Source organism: Solanum pennellii, chromosome 9 (genome assembly GCF_001406875.1).
Source record: "Solanum pennellii chromosome 9, SPENNV200".
Lineage (NCBI taxonomy): Eukaryota > Viridiplantae > Streptophyta > Magnoliopsida > Solanales > Solanaceae > Solanum > Solanum pennellii.
Window position 1 is genome coordinate 3,276,822 of NC_028645.1, and position 19,049 is coordinate 3,295,870.

A 19,049-nucleotide genomic window follows, 5' to 3' on the forward strand; every position below is an offset into this window, starting at 1 on the left:
TGTATTTTCTTCATCCATGGCCTCTACTAATTTCTTTATCTTTCTTCTCTTTATCATCTCTTTTTCCTCCTTGTTATTTCTCCTTTGCTATTTTATTAGACTAAAGTTTTTATGCAAATGTGAAATTTGTCAATGTTACATGACATCAAGTTGGTACCCTCAATTCACTAATTTATGTGATTGGTATACTCATCTTCTCCAAAAATCCCCTACTAGAACCATACACATCCATGTTCTTGGTAACACCATCACCGCGAACCCTAAAAATGTCGAATACATGCTCAAAACAAGATTTGATAATTTTCCAAAAGGGAAGAATTTCTCAACTATCTTAGGTGATTTTCTTGGTAAAGGTATCTTCAATGTGGATGGAGATTTATGGAGATTTCAGAGGAAAATGGCTAGTCTTGAACTTAGACGAAATTCAATAAAATCATTTGCATTTGACGTAATGAACAATGAAATCCAAAATAGACTTATCCCATTATTAGCTTGTGTAGCTAATAGTAAAGATGAGATTGTCTTGGATTTACAAGATGTTTTTAGAAGATTTTCTTTTGATAGTATTTGTAGATTTTCCTTTGGATTAGATCCAAAGTGTTTAGAATTATCACTTCCAATTTCACAATTTGCTATTTCCTTTGACTTAGCATCACAATTATCAGCTCAAAGAGCTATGCATGTGTCTCCAAAAGTATGGAAAATCAAGAGATTTTTCAACATAGGAAGTGAAAGGAAGTTGAAAAAAGCAATCAATAATGAAGTTGTTGGACTAAATCAACAACTTACAAGTTGTGAACAATTGAGAGAACTTCATTATATGCAAGCATGTGTTTATGAGAGTATGAGACTTTATCCTCCAATACAATTTGACTCTAAGTTTTGTTTGGATGATGATTTTCTACCTGATGGGACTTCTGTTAAAAAGGGAACTAGGGTTACTTATCATCCTTATGCTATGGGAAGAATGGAAGAATTATGGGGCGTCGATTGTTTAGAATTCAAGCCAGAGAGATGGATTAATAAAGACGGTGTTTTTATCGACGAAAATCCTTTTAAGTATCCAGTTTTTCAAGCTGGGGTTAGGGTTTGTTTGGGTAAAGAAATGTCTATTGTTGAGCTTAAAAGTATGACTCTTTCATTCTTCCGACGATTTCACGTCGAATTAGCTCATCCATCCCACCACATTCCTCGATTCTCTCCTGGCCTAACCGCCTCGTTTCGTGGCGGTTTGCCAGTATTTGTGAGAGAAATTAATAGTACTTAATCTTGAAATTAAACATGTTTTTGCTTGTGGACAAATGTAATTTTTTTTTTTTTTAAATTATTGTACCTTTCATGTAATGAAGGGCATAATATTTTTCCCCTTTTGGCTAGTATTGGCTTTTTATGGGATGACATTATTATCAATTTCATAAAATGTGGTTCTACTATTTTTATGAAAATTTTATTCCTTTCACTATTATATAAAATATCTACCTAATTAGTGTATAACCTCAGTTTAATTAGCACATTAAATAATTTTATAATTTCTCTGCAGAGATTCAATCTGCACGAGAATATATTTTCGGAAGATTTAATCTTGCTACTTTTAATTTAATTAATTAATTAATTAATTAATCATACCACTTGTTACATTATATTTAGTTGATACGAAGCACACATCAACAGATTAAGTTAGCATTTAACCGTAGATTTTGAGAGTAGATTTTAAAATTTATCTTCGAATATTTATTAGGCCATAAAAGACCAATTTTTGTGACTTTCACTTGCAAAATTTTATTTTTTTTCTCAAATATAATAAATATTTAAATAGAAGTTCAAAAACTCAATTTTCTAGTTCATTATCTATGACCAAAACTGAAGTGAGCAAAGTTTGTGATTTGATAGCCAATTACATCCTGAAGGCCCAACTTAGATATTAGCCCATTTAATAACATAATAAATTATCACGTTTATATATCGACAAACGAAATATACAAATGACGTTTTGAATATTCGCAAGTGAAATAAACAAATCACAATTTCAATTTGTGTATTTTTATCATGTTTGTATATCTGCAAGTCAAATATACAAACGACAAACGAAATATACAAACCGCAACCTCTATAACAAAAATAATTATAGTAATAATGGAGCATAGTTACCAAAACTTTAACCATAGAGCCTGTAATATCTATTATCTTTGCTATTTCTGAAATCGTATCTATATTTATTTATTTATTTTTGACTAAATTTGTAAACTAATTTTTTGTTGGTATTTCAACGGTGTATATTTGAATTGGAGACCAACTAAATGTCCATTTAAATTAACTTATTTTAGGCGTTTTAAAGTCAAAATAACTTTTGAATAAAGTGTTCGAATAAAATTAAAAAGAGTTTATAATATTTAAATAAAATCAAAATAAATCAAAAATCATACTATGTTATAAGTTATGACTTATAAGTCATAACTCAAAAATCGATGTAAAATACACTAAGTTTCCTACGTTGAATACTCCGACAAATAAAGACGATACCAAAAGGACTTGAACTCGAGACCTAATAAAATATATAAATTTTCAACTCTATTGCTTTGTTACATATTCAACAAAACGAGGGTTCGATCCCCAGCAGCAAAAAAAAAATCCCCAAAAATCCGACGCCGATTTTCTGGCGCGCGCTATTTTGTTACAGTTAACACCAAAATCAACAACAGTCATGGAAACCGGCGACGATTTTTCAGTCGCCGCCGAATTGAAGCGGTGTAAGCAGAAGAGAAAATCACAACCAAAATCCGACAACATTGTTCCTGAATCTCACGCCACCGCGCCGGAAAAAGTTGCCGGCGGTAAGTGTTCGTCCGGGATTCCAGTCTCATTGTTCGATTATTCAGTAGAGAATCACTTTAAAGCAGTTGATATAATTTCTAAGCTCACCGGTGTACCAGAAATTGACGATACTGATCGAACTGAGCTTAATCGCTTAGCTTCCTCAATCACATTCTTAACGTAAGTTGAAAAATAAAATTTATTTGAATTACTCAAACTGCATGAATTTATTTGTGATGTGGAAATTTATTAATTTCATGTAATTTTAAAGCTGAGATTAGTAGCTTAGCTTCCTCCATTATCTAATGTAAGTCGAAAAATTGTTTCTTTTTTTCGTGCTAATATATGCTGAATTTGAATTTTTTTGATGTAAATTATGTCGAGACATGCAGAGAATGGAGATTTCTCAAGTACAAAACAAGAGAAGTTAAATTTGCTTGTGAGAACGAGAGTTCAAAAGGAAAAGATGTGATTGGTGAAATAAGTTTGCCTCAATTCTCTTCTGCGGAAGTTCCAAAGGTACATTTATTTGATATTTAGCTGAATTTTGATGTTTATTGTTTTTTCTGGACTTGGAACTAGTTCTGATGAGATAAGCTGATTTGTTGCAGAAGCAGTTGGTGAATGAGCAGCCAGTACCCGAAAAATCGAGGTAGTCAAAGTTGTCATTTTATTTTGTAAATATTTACATGAGATGAGTTTAAATGGAGTAATGTGGTGTGGCCTAGGGGTCAACAAAAGTGGGTTGAGCATCATGAGGTCTTAGGTTCAATTTCTAGCCGAGACAAAAACATCTTTCCATGTATTCTAGTCTTGATGGACACGGTGAAAGAGCAAGTTATGTCCGTGAATATAGTCAGATGTTCATGTTTCACCGTTCAATGTGGCACTTCTATTCTACATTGTTATTCCATCAGTCAATAAAAAGTTATGACTGTGTTCACTGATGTACTCTTTTATGTACCTTCTTGGTACTTTCCAATTAAATCTTTACCTTTCTTATGAAAAAAAGGCATGATCTTGGTAAAGAATTACGTAGCCTCCAATTAATGGGAAGTAGGCTTATGCATCCTACCGCTCTAAAGCTTTCTTTCTTTTCTATGTTTTACCAATGGTGACTTTTTCTAGTGACCATTTTGGCCACTACATGTGGAACCATGCCTCTTCTGGTGACAATTTTGTCGGCTAAACTTTCTTTCCAATAGTTGTTTCAGAAGCACCTCCTCTTTAATCTGCAATTCTATCCATTGTTTCAGTGCCTTTCTTATCCAAAAAATCCCTTCTTTTAACCAACAAATTTCAGATCACTGTTACAGAAGTCTGAAACATTATCTTGCAATACTGTTTCAGATCACATGATGCTCTGCGGTATGGTCCTACAAATTGGCTTCAAGCTCTTGTCTATCTTCTGATTTTCCAGCTACTTGATTCACATAAATGCAATGTGTCATCAACATATAGTGTGGGAGATTGACTACTTGTTAATCCAGAATCTTTTTATCCAGAAGTCTTCTTCTCTCCTTGTTTCATAGTACTAGAGTTGTTTATTAAATCTCTTTTCTGAACATTGAATTTTTGTAACTGTTTTTCCCTTTCATGCTTTTTCTCATAATTGTTGTGTTACAGATAGTGCTTATGATATCTTAAATATTTTGGACTAGACTCTGCTGGGCTGTTGGTTACACACTGATCAATTTATTTATAGATTTGTTTGCAAAATGATTTAGTCTGGTGTCTATACTGTATCTTTTGCAGCAAAGATTTTGTGATGTATGTTGGAGGTCTAGCATGGGGGATGGACTGGTGTCCCCAAGCTCATGAAAATAGGGATGCTCCTATGAAAAGTGAGGTACTGCTCTTATAAATCTACTTCTTGATCCTTTGTTTATTCTCCTCAAAAGAAAAAAAAAAAGAAACAAAATCAATGATGTCAAATGGACAAGTCTGTCTAAAAAATCAATGATGTCAAATGGACAAGTCTGTCTCATCTCCATTTCCTTTTCCTTGTACCTTCTCTTCTGTTCTAGAGAGCATATTAATTGATGAACTGTATATTGAAATTTGTCATAAAAAATTGACTATTCTGAGCAGATATTCAGCATTCATTATTGTTTATTTGAGATGCAGTTGGTTACCACAGAGAATGAGAGCTAATCTTGGTTTGTCATGAAACATATTAAGGTAACTATGTAAGACAAAATCTGGCTAAAGAGTGGGACAAAGTACTGATAGGTCTTATCGTCGAGTTACAGTAGCAGAGGGGAATTTTGCTTGATTTGTCCCTGAACTGTTTGATTCTTCCTCTCTTCAATTGCTTTAAAAAGCTAATGAAATGCTGCTGTTTTCGGTGTGTCATGTAATACGATGGCTTACTCATTAAAAGTTATTATGTCTTGAGCAGTATTAACGGCCCAATGGAATCAACTTAATCAGTCAAATGTAACTATTTTGGTGTTTCTAACTTTTACTCATTATGTACTGAGTGTCTCATGTTGATTTTACTTGATCAAGAAAGGTCATGTCTTTATCTGTTTTTTTCTTTAAAATAATTAAATCAAGCACACTTACTCAGATATGATCCATATTGATTTCTTGCTTTTTCAATTGATTCTGTAGTTTGTCGCAATTGCTCCTCATCCTCCTGATTCATCATATCACAAGACTGATGCCTCACTTACAGGCAGAGGTGTAATTCAGATATGGTGCCTGCCAGATCTCATTCAAAAAGATATAATTGTGAAAGAAGATTATCTTGCTCAGGTTAACAAAAAAACATATAGAAATTTGACAAGAAGTGAAGCAGGTACGGGAGAAGTATCTGGACCTCAAAAACCAAGAGGAAGACCAAAAAAGAACCCTGGTAAAGCAGTCCAGGCAAAAGCATCTAGACCACAAAATCCAAGAGGAAGACCGAGAAAGAAGCCTGTTACTGAATCTTTAGGTGATAGAGATAGTGAAGACCACAGTTTACAACCTCTTGCTATAGAGTGGTCGCTGCAATCAACAGAACTTTCTGTAGATTTGTCTTGTGGAAATATGAATAAAGCCCAAGTAGATATTGGGCTGAGTCAAGAAAGATGTATTAATGCGGCATCTCTAGATTCTCCTTTAACTGGAGTGAGAAACAAGGCAACATTGAAAGGACAAACTGAGAAATCTGGTGTGATTCCGCTAACACAAGATGTTGCTGAAGAGTCTCCAGCTGTGAGTTCCCAGGCATATACTAGCAATCGTCTTGTATCAGCAGGGTCCAGTGAGAGTGGTGCCTCCACAAAGAGAAGAAAAAAAGAAAAAGAAGGAATGGAAAACCAAACTCATAATCCTACCTTCCCCTTGCCAATGCTAACACAAGAAATGCATGAAGAATCTCCCAACATGTCCCAATCACCTGAGAGCCATGACATTCATTTCTCACGGCTTGATGAGAATGGTTCTGATGTACTGCAGGACATACCAACGGATGTTTCTCTACCTAGAATGGTGCTGTGTTTAGCTCACAATGGAAAAATAGCTCGGGATATTAAATGGAGGCCTTCAAATCACTATGATGTCTCCAGACACAGAATGGGTTATCTTGCTGTGATACTGGGAAATGGAACTTTAGAAGTGTAAGTTCTCCCTTTAAGTTTTCTCTCTTATATATAACTTTCATGGGAAATCTATTTTTCTCTGGATTCCTGATGGGATTTAGAACAGAATGAATCCACATGATGCAATTGGTTTGTCAGTAACACCTTAGTTTTGAAATTGGAAATATCTAAGGCCACTGATTTTATAACCTATTAAGAGCTTCAATGATGACAGTGAAGCAGAATGGAGCTGTGAATGTGAATTAAACTAAACCCATTCCAAGTGCCATTTTGAATCATTTCCTTTGTTACGCAGGTTATGGAAACCAACAAAGACATAACACATGAAAGTTTTCTGTTTTCCTTTCCTCCACTCTACAAGGCATATATATGGACCCCTGCTAATTTCTAGAGATCAGAAAGGAAAAAGCTTTGTAGATGCACTTCAAAAGAAAAAATCTGAAAATGATGTTCTCTTCTTTGCCTCCCTTTGTAAATACTTATTGCTGAATTGTCAGTGCTCGGCGCTTTCTGCTTTGCACCTCCTAATCTGAACATGAGAGTGCAACTTGATATTTATATCAAATTTAATACAGAGAAAATATCTGGTTTCATGTTATCCAAATACATACTGAACTTAAAATTTTGGCATAGTTTACTATAAAAAATAATTATAATGAGGCTATAAAAGCACCCCTACAAAAAATAAATTAAAAAGATGCTTTAAATGCAGTATCACCTTTAAAGATCTATCACCTAGTATTACATTAAGGTCTCATGTAAAAATACACCTCTTATATTAGTTTGTAAAACAACCTAACCCAGTTGCTATTAAAACCAATATCCCAGAATACCATCTCCTTATACTGTTGGTAGATGCTCATGGAGCCTCTGAAAGATTAGGTGATCAATTGAGACATTTCCAACCATCTCTTCAGGTCAGTCTCTCTCTTGAACCTTTGTTCATTTAATTTTGAAGTCCTCATCATTCTAATTCTGCTCTTGAGTTCCTTCTTCTTCTCTATTTCTTTTGTGTCACTCAGCCTTGTTCAAATATTCTTGTGTCAAGTTCCTTCCCCATGCCAAAGTGTATAATGCTTTTGTACACATGAGTTGAGGAGTTTGAGATGTTTCTTTGATCTGCTTCTTACTTTTTCTGTTATTTTTAACACTTCTTGCCAATCTTAGCTTCAGCCATCTGTTTGCAATTTGGAATAATCTGTTAAAGTTCGACAGATCTTCATATAAAACTTGAGTTAACGTCCATGTTGTATGCCGTGATCTTTATATATGGCTGAAGACTTGGAAATTTCACTTTTGATGAATTTCCATAGTTTTGGAGGACGAAAGTAGAATACGGTAAAGTCATTGACTTTGTAAGCTGCAGTAGTCTAGTCCATTTTGATTATTACTTAGACGCATGGATGTTAAATAGCACCAACAAGGCTCAGCTTGGAGTAATTTCTTAAATGTTTGAAGGCCTTAAAAGTATTGGCCTGAGGAAGTGACTTTGATTCAGTTACACCTCTATCACCATGAAATGGACCAATTTATTAGTCATAAATGGAAGTATAGTCAGTCATGATTGTTTACATACCTTGTTCTTCCTCATTGTTACTTGTTTTAGTTTTGTACAGCATCTTGCGTTCCGCCTTTCTCCCACCATAAATGCCTGATCATCTATGATTTATGATTAGGCAATCTCATAACCCTTATCATCTAATGCAGGTGGGAGGTTCCTTTTCCTCATACTATTAAAGCTATTTATCCTTCTGTTCAAAAGAAGGGTACTGACCCGCGTTTCCTGAAATTACAACCTGTATTCAGATGTTCAATGCTTAAGGGCTGTGATGGGCAAAGGTAGTTTAGTGCTCAGAGTTCAATTGCTCGTACTGTTCTATTTGACGGTTCAAAATGTTTTTTGCTGTGACATTTACTATGATTTGTACATTTGATTTTTAAAGAAGTTTTACTTTCTGCATTTGCGTTCCTTTCTTTATGATTTGTAGACTGAACAATCTTTGTCTTGTTGAAGCTGGGATTATGAGTCATATGGTGAACTAAGATGAGGAAATTTTTTGGAACAGTACCATTCTAATAGATTTTCATGATTCAGATTAGTGACGGATATGGGGTTGTAGACTTTAAAGTTCACACTTATTCAAGTGTTAAAACTTCACAGTAGACGAGCAGCATCTCTCTGTATTGGTTGAGCATTATGCACTCTTAACTTTGTCATCTTGTATGATATGTGCATAACCATATTTGCTAGTAGTTCCACTCCCTAAGAACTTTATTCTTATAGAACCCATATTGGATATTGGGCATGATAGCTTCTTGACTTTAAATTTGTTTGTATCACAAGTTTAACATTTTCCTTAGGGTGCAACTTGTTTATTACTGTTAAGCTTATTCTTTTTCTACATGATCTTTCACTCTCTCTTAAAGTAACCTCTCTTGTTGTTTCTATATCTCTTGTAGCATTCCGTTAACAGTGGAGTGGTCTGCGTCACCTCCGCATGATATGATTCTCGGTGGATGTCATGATGGAGTGGTACTGGCTCTAATTTAATTTTCTTCTCGTTTTCCTTTGTTTTTTCAAAATAGTCCTACAGGCAATGGTTAATTCAGTAGCATCTCTGAACCCAAGTACCTGATTCAAATGTTAATTGTTAGAGTCTGTTTGTCCGACATGTCTTAAACTTATTTGAAAAACTTGAAGCCATGCTGCTGCAAAGCATAACAATCTCATTATATCTCTAATCAATATCTTGTTCATGTGAAATGCATTTTGAGTACTTACAAAAGGTTGAGAGTGAGTCTGCTAGACTTTTACTATTTAGCATTGTAAAACTGATAGGTGCTTTTGGATAGGTTGCCTTGTGGAAGTTTTCAGCCAATAATTCATCTAAAGGTATTAATTAACTTCTGTATTGTGCTTTTCTTTGGTTTCATGAGTTTCAACTTAGTGAGGTGGCAATTTTGTTCGCTTAATCCTCTTTTAACTTGTTCTAATTATGCAACATAACTTGAATGCTGTTTCGTTTTTGAAGTTTGAGTCACATCCTTCTTCAGGAAAGACTTTTCTCAAGTCATATAATAGTGCTTTTTGTACATTTGTGATTTCATGTTACAGTCCTTTTGCCTGCAGACACGAGGCCTTTGCTTTGCTTCAAGGCAGATACAGGTCGTATTCGGGCGCTTTCCTGGGCACCATTGGAAAGGTTTGTTGTGCTAAACTTACTAGATGTCATTTCCAAAAGCAATCTATATGGTAACCTAAAATAAAGGCCATGTTGCTTTTAGGTTTTCATAAAGCAGCATTAATTGCATCATCCTGTAACTGGTACAGTTTGTGTCTACTTAGGTATTGTGGCTTGTAATTTGTTTCGCATAAGTCGGACTATGAAAGTTCTAGGGTGAATCAGCACGAAGGGGATTGTTTTGATGTGTATCTTTCAGTGCCAACTATTTTTTAATGGTTCAAGAATTTTAGTTTTTTCAACAGTATGATTAACATAGTGAGTATGTAGTGACTGTCTAAGCTTCTCTTGTATTTTGTCTAGTTCACTGATTGGCCTACTTGATACAATGTTGTATGCAGTGATTCCGGGAATACAAATATTATCATCGTAGCAGGTGACAAGGGGCTGAAATTTTGGGACTTAAGGTAAGCTTGTTTCGATATGGTTTATGTCCTTTGATAGTCTCTATCATTATGACTTTTCTCCTTGCTAATTATACCTTTCTATTTTCATCCTGCTGAAAGAAAAGCAAGAGCAGAAGAGGTACATAATGATTTGAAGTAATCCATACACATTCTTCTGTATTTATTCCCACTAACTGCCCTCTTAGTCTCTTGAGCGCCAATGCTTTTTCAATAAAAGAGTTGCAAGTTTTTTTTCCTTTTCCGTGATTTATTGTGTGTCCTTTTCTCTTGACGAGAAATTATGTTTGATTTTGATTAGTTTGTATCTAAGTTGCTCAGACTCTTCACTTTTGGTGCCGCACCCGTGTCGACACGACATGGGTGTGCGTGTGGGATCCGATTTTGGGTACTTTGACCAAAATCGATGGGGAAAATCTGGACAGTTTTAATGATTTTTGTAATCAATACAAAAGCTAAGGTGAAATTGAAGAAAATGGAGTACCTTCTATGTAGGAATCTATGTCACTCCTTTTCCTTTATTCTCATTCCAAGATTCACTTCATGTTCTCCTCATAATATCTCATATTTTGGTTTTATAACTCTATTTTTAGATATTTTAATTATTTTTAGGCGAATCCCGACACCCGTATTCATACATGGATCCATATCTCAGAATCTCAAAAATTTAAAATTAGATCAGGAAGGATCTGATCTCTGGATCCGCACCCGTATCGAACAACCGCACCCGAGTCCAAGCAACTTAGGTTTGTGTATATATGTGTGTGTGTGTGTAAGCTTTATTCTGCATTATATGTCAAGTCCCAGGGCTCAACATACTTCTGTGAACTATACATAGTGCGGGCTCAAGCAGTATTCTGCAATGGAATATGGCCTGTTTATATTGCTTTGCTGTAGTTTCTGATGAAAACCCATTATTTGGTTATATGCTCGTGCACTGATAATTTTTATGGACTGCCGACTGTTTCTTGAAAATTTTTATCCTCAGATTATGAGGGTATGAAGAGTACTTTCTTTTTCCTTTGCTAAATTGCATCATAAGGCAGACATCGTTACAACTTAGTGGTCAACTCTGGTATACAAAATCTGCAGTTGGATTCATTTTGAAAAGGGACTTTCAAGCAATATTAAGGTTGCAAAGCCCATGCCAGTTGCTTGTTGTATTTGCCTTTATAAATGTGTGTGTGTGTGGGTATACACATATCTTTTTTCTTTTTCTTAATATCGTACCTTGTATTTCTTACAGGGACCCCTTCCGTCCGTTGCGGGAGTATCATGTAGGCTCGGGAGTTCATATATGTAGTGTGGACTGGTTGCCAGAGCCAAGGTATGAGCATATCCTGCTAATGAATTTGATTTTGATATCTATTTTTCACGTTCATATCTAAATTGAATTTGTTAATGTTCATAGATTTATTGTAATATCATGTGATGATGGGACACTAAAGATCCTTGGCTTGCCGAAGGCTGCATATGATGCACCTGTCACAGGAAACCTTTTAGTTGGAACTAAACAACAGGGATTTCATAGTTTCACTCGGTCTCGACTTGGGATATGGAGTGTGCAAGCTTCTCGAATAACAGGTTTCAACTTTTCAAATATTTATTATTTTTTCCATCTGCAAAGATCTTACTTCTTACATAGATTTAGGTAGTATCAAAGTGAGATGTTCGTCTGTGATCAAATAAGCAATAAGCATTTGCATAATGAGTTTTTGTGGGAAAACAAGGGGTAGCATATACATTATTCATGAGCTTTGTGTTTACAACTTTTACCTTTTGTTCTAGCTGAGGGGGAATGATCCAGGGGGTGGGTAGAAGAGAAGGGTATGCAGTCTTAACTCTCTATGCATAGTTGCACAGCTTGGATGGCGACTAAGGATCAGCTTAACTCTAAGGCCTTGGGTGTTGTGGGTGGGCGCGTTGTGCGTCTGGAATACATATTTGATATCGACAGTTAAAGTTTCATTTTCCTTGAATTCTAAACTTATATGCTTGTTTAAACTTTTTTGTGAGCTGTAGGCATGGTTGCATACTGTGGGGTAGATGGTACAGCTGCTCGGTTTCAGGTGTGTACTGTTTAAGATGATTTTTGTTAAAACTGTTCTTTTAATGGTTTTTCCTGCTATATTTTTCTTTGTAATGAAATATTCGGAAGGGTCTGGTTGACATTGTTACTGTGGTCATAGATATCTGGAAAAGGGATAGAGAAGATATACTAAAGAAGTTCATGGTAAAACATAATGAAATCTATACAGTTCCCTTGAGGAGGAGGACATTTTAAAAGATAAATTGTCCATTGACACCGACATCCATGCTTTCAATTAACTTGCCTGGATCGACAATATTTCTCCATGTAGTACCATAATCTGCCTTTTCTTTTTTTCCTTTTTAGTTAAAATTTAACCCCTACAACCCCGTCATGAATCACTTGTTCTCATTGATATGAGAGTACAGGAACTTTATGATTTAACTGTAAAAGGGTCTGTTAGAGAATTCCGTTTCAATCCCTTGCTGCCTTAGTTCTAACACAAGATGAGACATTGCATCAGTATAACCATGTTCAGAATTTTTTACTTATCAAAGAAGAAGTTCAGGATACTGTATATTTCTAATGTTTTGATTTCCACTGTATCCATCAATAAACATGAAAATGAAAGAAAGATATGGTAAAATCTGATCTTACAAGATACATGTATGCATTCCCTCTTGAATAACAACTGGTCTCCTCTGCAACTTTCAACCACTCGTCCAATTCCCTCTGTATAAGCCACATTTATTGACAAATCCTTTCAGCATCACGAAGTCAACAAGCCTTTCTCTGTTTATTCTCTCTCGCTATATATATATGTATATATCACTTTGATTCTTTTCCTTAATGTGATCATATACTCTAAGGGCGCAGCTTTCGTGGCATCTTTTAACTCTTCCAGTTTCAAACCCTTGATTTTCACCTCCAAACATCTTAGAAGTTTCTGTGTCAAGTTTCTCTTGATATACCTATATTAAAGGTTCCTCTGCTCTTATATTTGAAGAAGTCAAGTCCAAAATGAGAGTCTGCACAATTAATAAAGCACTTTGTGAGTATGAAAATGCACGGTGTACGCCCAACATTAGTCTCACATTTTGTGTAGAATTTTCAAATGCTTCACTCTTTCAATACAATCTGCTAGCTTTAACAGCTGCAGTAGCCCTGTTTCTCATTCGGCAGCCTGGTCTCTCGACTATTCAATGTAGCCTCGTACACTCAGTGGTACTTTTCTTTAATGATGATATGCTTGGTGTGATTTCCTTCAAGTATGTATTATTTTAGATGTAAACGGTATGCCTGTCCAATCAGAGACCTTATTCATATTACCATTATATTCAGATGGCTAGCAAAATGTACAATGATCCCTTGAGAACTCGTGCACCACATTTTCTCTGTGGATCATTTTCCGAGGATGAATCAGGTATCAGCGTCGTTACTCCAGTGCCAAATACTCCCTTCAGAATGATCTGCTCAGGGAAACAATGGCGTGATGCTATCCCAAGATCTCCTCATGGTCAGGACAAACGAATGATAGAACAATCAGATGAACAACCCCTGGGTAACATATTGCACTGCTCTACTAATTCTCATTTTACCAATTTTGCTAACTCAATAACTCCACGATACCCTTCCTGAGCATGGTTGCGTCTTTTCATCTTGAAGCTCTATGTTACGGCAATGATCCAAACGTTGAAGGAGGATCAGATGATGAGTTAGCATCTCAATCATCCAAAACTAAAACAAAATCCACGAGCAAGAAACCGGAAGCTGCTGAAGAAGAAGCAACACGATTGAGACAGAAATTTGAAAAGTTACCTCCCAAAATTTTGTCGATCCACCGGATAAGATGGAATATGAACAAAGGCAGTGAGAGATGGCTATGCTACGGAGGAGCTGCGGGGCTGGTGCGCTGTCAACAGATTGATTTATAAACTGTTTGAGTAACTAACTACAAGGGGAGGAGATGTAGATTGTAAGCTTGTACTAGTATTAGTATTAGTATTAAGTTATCCCCTTATGTTGTGTGTATATTAGCAATTTCAAGAGAATTATTTAGAGTTTATTGAGCATTCGATATTTATAAACTCTGAAGGTATGGAGGACACATATTAGGATTAATCAGTAAGTGGATAGCGCAGGATTGTCTTGCTTAGGGTGGTTGGCTTTTGCCATTGTACTAGTGTTCTATAGTAGTTCTTGTTTTCAATAAATAGTACTCCTTTGTTTATGCTTGTTTTCAATAATATATCCTAGTATGTTTGTAATTGATTATCACATTATTTTGTTGTTATTTTTGTTTTCTTTTGGTAGATTTTGCACCGTTTTTTTGTTACTATTTACTATCTTTTCTTTACTGTCTCCTTCTATACTTGAGTCGTGGGTCTTTAGAAAACACTCTCTCTATCTTTACAGGATAATGATAATGTTTGTAAACGTTTACCCTTTTTGACCTCTTTTCACTGAGTATGTTATTAATATTGTTATTTATATTATCAATTTCAAGAGAAAATATTCACTCTCAAGAATTGCTTCTACTCGCCTCTTTTGATATTTAAGTTCGGCTGACTTTTCACTTACTCAGACCAACACACAGTTCAAAGATATATAATCACTCTTAATCAATGTACCAACATAAATTATACGTGTATAATTGTCCGATAAACTCTTGATTTACTAAAAAAAATCAATCAAAAAACACTATTATCGTAGAAGAACACTATTATAAAAAGGTATTTAAACTAACATAACATAAATCATATTCAAAATAATCGATCAAGTACAATGTTTCTATAACAATTAGTAGTTCTCCAAATTTTCCCAAATTACAATATTATTACTCGATTTATATATGCTACACAAAATTTCTTTTACATCCCTCTAAAAAAAAAAAAAGAACTTACCGTTCTATAAGAAAAAATAATTTAACTAGAAACTACATATTTTAGCTAAGAATTTTTTTTTTTTTGGAATATTCACTATAACGCAACTTAAAAATTAACCATAAACACAAATTTGGAAAATTAAGAAATCAATATAATTTAATATAAACTAGGAAATATTTAACCCAATAATTATTTCTCCTTTTTTTTTCAACCTTCCGTCTTCCAGTTATTCACGAACTCCCACTCCTAAATTAATTAAAATAATAATAATTAAAAAATAATTACACAAAAAAAAAAAAGGAAATAAAAATCCCTATATATATACCCCTTATAGAGAAACAAATCTCACAAATAGAAAAACTCTTTTCTCTGTTAAAAATAAAAACAAAAATAATAATAATGGCTTCTTCGCAAGCCGCTCTTCTCCTCCAAAAACAGCTCAAAGACCTAAACCGTCATCCCGTCGACGGCTTTTCCGCCGGTTTAGTCGACGAGAACAACGTTTTTGAATGGAGTATCTCAATCATCGGTCCACCGGAAACTTTATTCGACGGCGGATTTTTCAACGCTACAATGAGTTTTCCGACGGATTACCCTAACAATCCACCGACGGTGAAATTCACAACGGAGATCTGGCATCCGAATGTTTATTCTGACGGTAGGGTTTGTATATCGATTCTTCATCCGCCAGGTGACGATCCGAATCATTATGAGCTAGCGAGTGAGCGGTGGACGCCGGTTCATACGGTGGAGAGTATTATGCTGAGTATAATTTCGATGCTTACCAGTCCGAACGATGAATCTCCGGCGAATGTTGATGCGGCTAAGGAATGGAGGGATAATAGGGCGGAATTTGTGAAGAAGGTGAAGAGATGCGTGAGGCAATCACAAGAGATGTTGTGAGCAAAAACTTTACTTTACTTAACTTGCAAGGAATTTTTTTTCTCGTTTTCTTTTAGGTATCTAAATTAACAAAATTGCTGAAAATTGGCTAAAAAATTATGGTTTTTGCTTATTAGATTGTGTTTTGATATTGTTGAATTATAGTTTTTGCTTTTTCTGCAATTTTAATTGCTTATTTATTCGAAACGCGAATTGAAATCATATCAAACACTTATTATTCTGAATGCAACTAAATGTCGAATCAACAAATTTCAAAATCAAATTTTGAATATGAGTTTTATGTTTGTTGATTCGACATTTAGTTGCATTGATGTTTGATAATGTTATGATCATGAATGATGCCAAGCATGAGATTATTGTGTTGCTATATATATTGATCTTCTTGTTGAAATTAACAATTGCTTTGTTCCATGATCACTTGATCCATATCGTAAAATCATCCAAGACGGGCGAGTAAACGGAAGGCATTGTTTGATCGATCATCAACATCCTTTAGATTTGAGAATGTTGGCATTTTGCTTCTTCACAGTGAAATCTTTAGTTTGTTATCTTTTGTTCTGAATCTGCTGCTATCATAACTTAGCACCAAAACTATCTACAGTATTTCATGAGTTGTTGATCTGATAGCGATTCGTAGCCTCCTTCCTCAGTAGGATTAGGATAGATAGCACAGTTTGTGTTAGGCTATCCAATAATTCTAGATAAACAGTTTTAGGAATCTGACATTAGATTGTAGATGAACAGGTATATAACATTCAACGCGTGTTTTCTGAGAATCATTTTCTCTTCTCATAACCCAAGTTTTCTGAGAATTTTGGTGATTGATGATCCTGGGCAACCTAAGTAAACCTTACTAGTAGAAAATTTCTTCTGATAGATTTTTTATCTACTATGATGAATGATTGATTGGAGTCCATTAATCTAAGATAATCAGCTCATGAGATTGGTCTTACTTCATCATCGAGAATAAGAAAGGAAAGAAGACTTCTATCTCTGAGCTTAACTTAGCCGTAGCATCTTCAGTTTTAACTCAGACATGTGTCATGGACTTGGAGTTTTGGAGTTCTAGAATTTTCCGCAAGCCTCTCCACTCCTCTCCAGATGCAAAATTTGACTGGAATGGTGGCAGGACATGGCACATAGCTCACTTCTTTTTGGGTAACCCTCATCATCTATCTCCAAGGTTAACTCAGACGTAGCTCCTTCTTTTTGTTTTTGGGTGGGAAAGCAATCAAAACCAAAATACCCAACAATTTGTATTGGTGATCCAAGTTACATTTGTTACGACTTTACTCCAATCACTAGCCTGACTTGGGTATGTCCAACTCCCATGGTGTGATGGTGGTGTGTACAAGGCCCGAGAATGAATTCACCGCACCCTATGACAGACCGGCGATTATAAAATTTCATGTCATTTATCATTATTAATAAAATAAATATTGTTGGACAAAAAACTCCAAATAATATGATCAAATTCCATTTTCATCACGAATGCACAAATAAGATGAGAACCTATCACAACCTTTGGTGATTATTATCTTAGTTATCAAATTTATCTTGTAGGCATTCATCTAAATTATTTCGATGTTTATGTTGGTTCCTTTTTGAAATATTTGTATGCTTGTAAAAAAGATGTACCATAGTTAATACATGGAATAATGAGATGTAAAATCTATAAATTTCAAAACTTGAATTCGCATCAAAAAGGCGTAATATTCAATTTCCTACGTTATATTTGTACCATTAGTATTGTGTATCGTCTTGGAAACCTAAAAAAGGTATTAATTGTATGTTTTACCGTCAAATCTACCCGTGCTCTAATAAATGGGAGGTATTAATTACACACAACCCCGCCCCCCACCCCCACCCCACCTTTTCCCACCTTTTTATATATACTATTTTCGTTTTATTTTATATTCTTTTCATTTAAAAAAGAATGATCTAGTTTAACTTAGAACGAAGTTTAAGAAAAAAAGAAGATTTTTTAGTCTTATAATTCTAAATTAAATTTATGTCAAATGTATCAAAATGTCCTTTACTTTTATGGTCTTAAATATGTCACGTGGAAAGTTAAATCTACAGTATTACCAAAAAAGAAAAGGAGTTATTCTTCGTGAAACAAATTTAAAAGGAAATAAGGCTATTGTATACAGACTGCTATGGTTTTTCTACATTAAATAATCGTTTGGTTATTGTAGGAATCTAATAGCCAATTTAATTAAAATATTCAATTTTGTAGTATTAATAAAAGTTGAATATTGTTTGTAGGAGGAGTCTACTACTTCATTTTATGCAGTTATTTAAAATTCTATGATTAAGGAAATTTTGTGACACAATTTCTCATTCATATTTTCAACCTTGTATCTCTCTTTTAAAAAATCACACATTATGTAGCTTCCAAAATATTTTCTTCCTTTTTAGAATGGCTTTCGTGGCTATATTTAGTTAAGTCTGATCGTTCGAATCGTTATATTTTTTTATTATAATATGATATTGTCAGATTTTATTTTCATTTGTCAAATTTTGTAATTATCGAGGCATGTACTATTACGCAACATAAGAGTTTTGAGGTTTACATTTATTTAGGAAATTGAAATATACATGATAAGAGTTTAATAGATCGATCATAGAAATTTATTATTCCACACTCAATATTTGTAGATATAAATATTAAACGCGAATAAATTTTCATCATAACATTAATTATTTGGTTTAACGATACGTATAGAAGTCACTTCAAACTTTGACTTGGTAATGCAAAAACATTTATGAAAAATACACTCTGGAATTAAACAATAATTAACACAATCATTTTACTAGTTTTGCATCTGCCACCTTACTGGATGGAATATCTGCAACTGAAAAATATTTTTAAAAAATTGTAAATCATTATTTTTAGGATAAACTAAACTATAATTATGAGTAATTGAAATTAGCAAAAGATTAATCTGTCACTTATTTCTATTTTTTTAAAAAGGGAAATACCGAAAATTAGGACGAACAAAATTTCATAATAAAGTAGCAAAAATTTATGGCTGAACAAAATTTCATGATGAAAAAAAAAATCTTATGAGTTTGATCTATTTAGTGATGAATTATAAAAGGAATTCTATCAAACGATGAATTATAATTTAATGATAAATTAGAGCAAATTATTTTATTTTATTTTTAAAATAGAGAAATTA

At 34.2% G+C, this 19,049-nt stretch overlaps 3 protein-coding genes across 4 annotated transcripts; all 3 read left to right on the forward strand.

Annotated features, from left to right (window-relative positions):
• The first annotated feature begins 277 nt into the window (after positions 1-277).
• On the forward strand, positions 278-1,420 carry LOC107029919 (cytochrome P450 94C1-like). The gene has a single exon (XM_015231355.2). The coding sequence runs from the start codon at positions 278-280 to the stop codon at positions 1,265-1,267; it is 990 nt and encodes a 329-aa protein (XP_015086841.2). The 3' UTR covers positions 1,268-1,420.
• A 1,171-nt stretch (positions 1,421-2,591) lies between these two features.
• Positions 2,592-14,358, forward strand: LOC107029362 (general transcription factor 3C polypeptide 2). Of its 2 annotated transcripts, XM_015230756.2 has the most exons (15): positions 2,592-2,991; positions 3,204-3,330; positions 3,423-3,463; positions 4,567-4,660; positions 5,428-6,419; positions 8,109-8,240; positions 8,862-8,934; positions 9,255-9,294; positions 9,532-9,604; positions 9,985-10,050; positions 11,294-11,374; positions 11,459-11,631; positions 12,070-12,116; positions 13,418-13,637; positions 13,742-14,358. In XM_015230756.2, exons 1-15 carry the CDS (start codon positions 2,702-2,704, stop codon positions 14,008-14,010), a joined length of 2,718 nt encoding a protein of 905 aa, XP_015086242.1. In that variant the 5' UTR covers positions 2,592-2,701; the 3' UTR covers positions 14,011-14,358. The 2 variants fall into 2 exon arrangements, with proteins under 2 accessions (XP_015086242.1, XP_027767583.1); XM_027911782.1 differs by lacking the exons at positions 2,592-2,991; positions 3,204-3,330; positions 3,423-3,463 and adding an exon at positions 3,891-4,179.
• A 936-nt stretch (positions 14,359-15,294) lies between these two features.
• On the forward strand, positions 15,295-16,050 carry LOC107029722 (ubiquitin-conjugating enzyme E2 7-like). Its single transcript, XM_015231165.2, has one exon. It carries the CDS (start codon positions 15,361-15,363, stop codon positions 15,862-15,864), a length of 504 nt encoding a protein of 167 aa, XP_015086651.1. The 5' UTR covers positions 15,295-15,360; the 3' UTR covers positions 15,865-16,050.
• Positions 16,051-19,049: the final 2,999 nt, after the last annotated feature.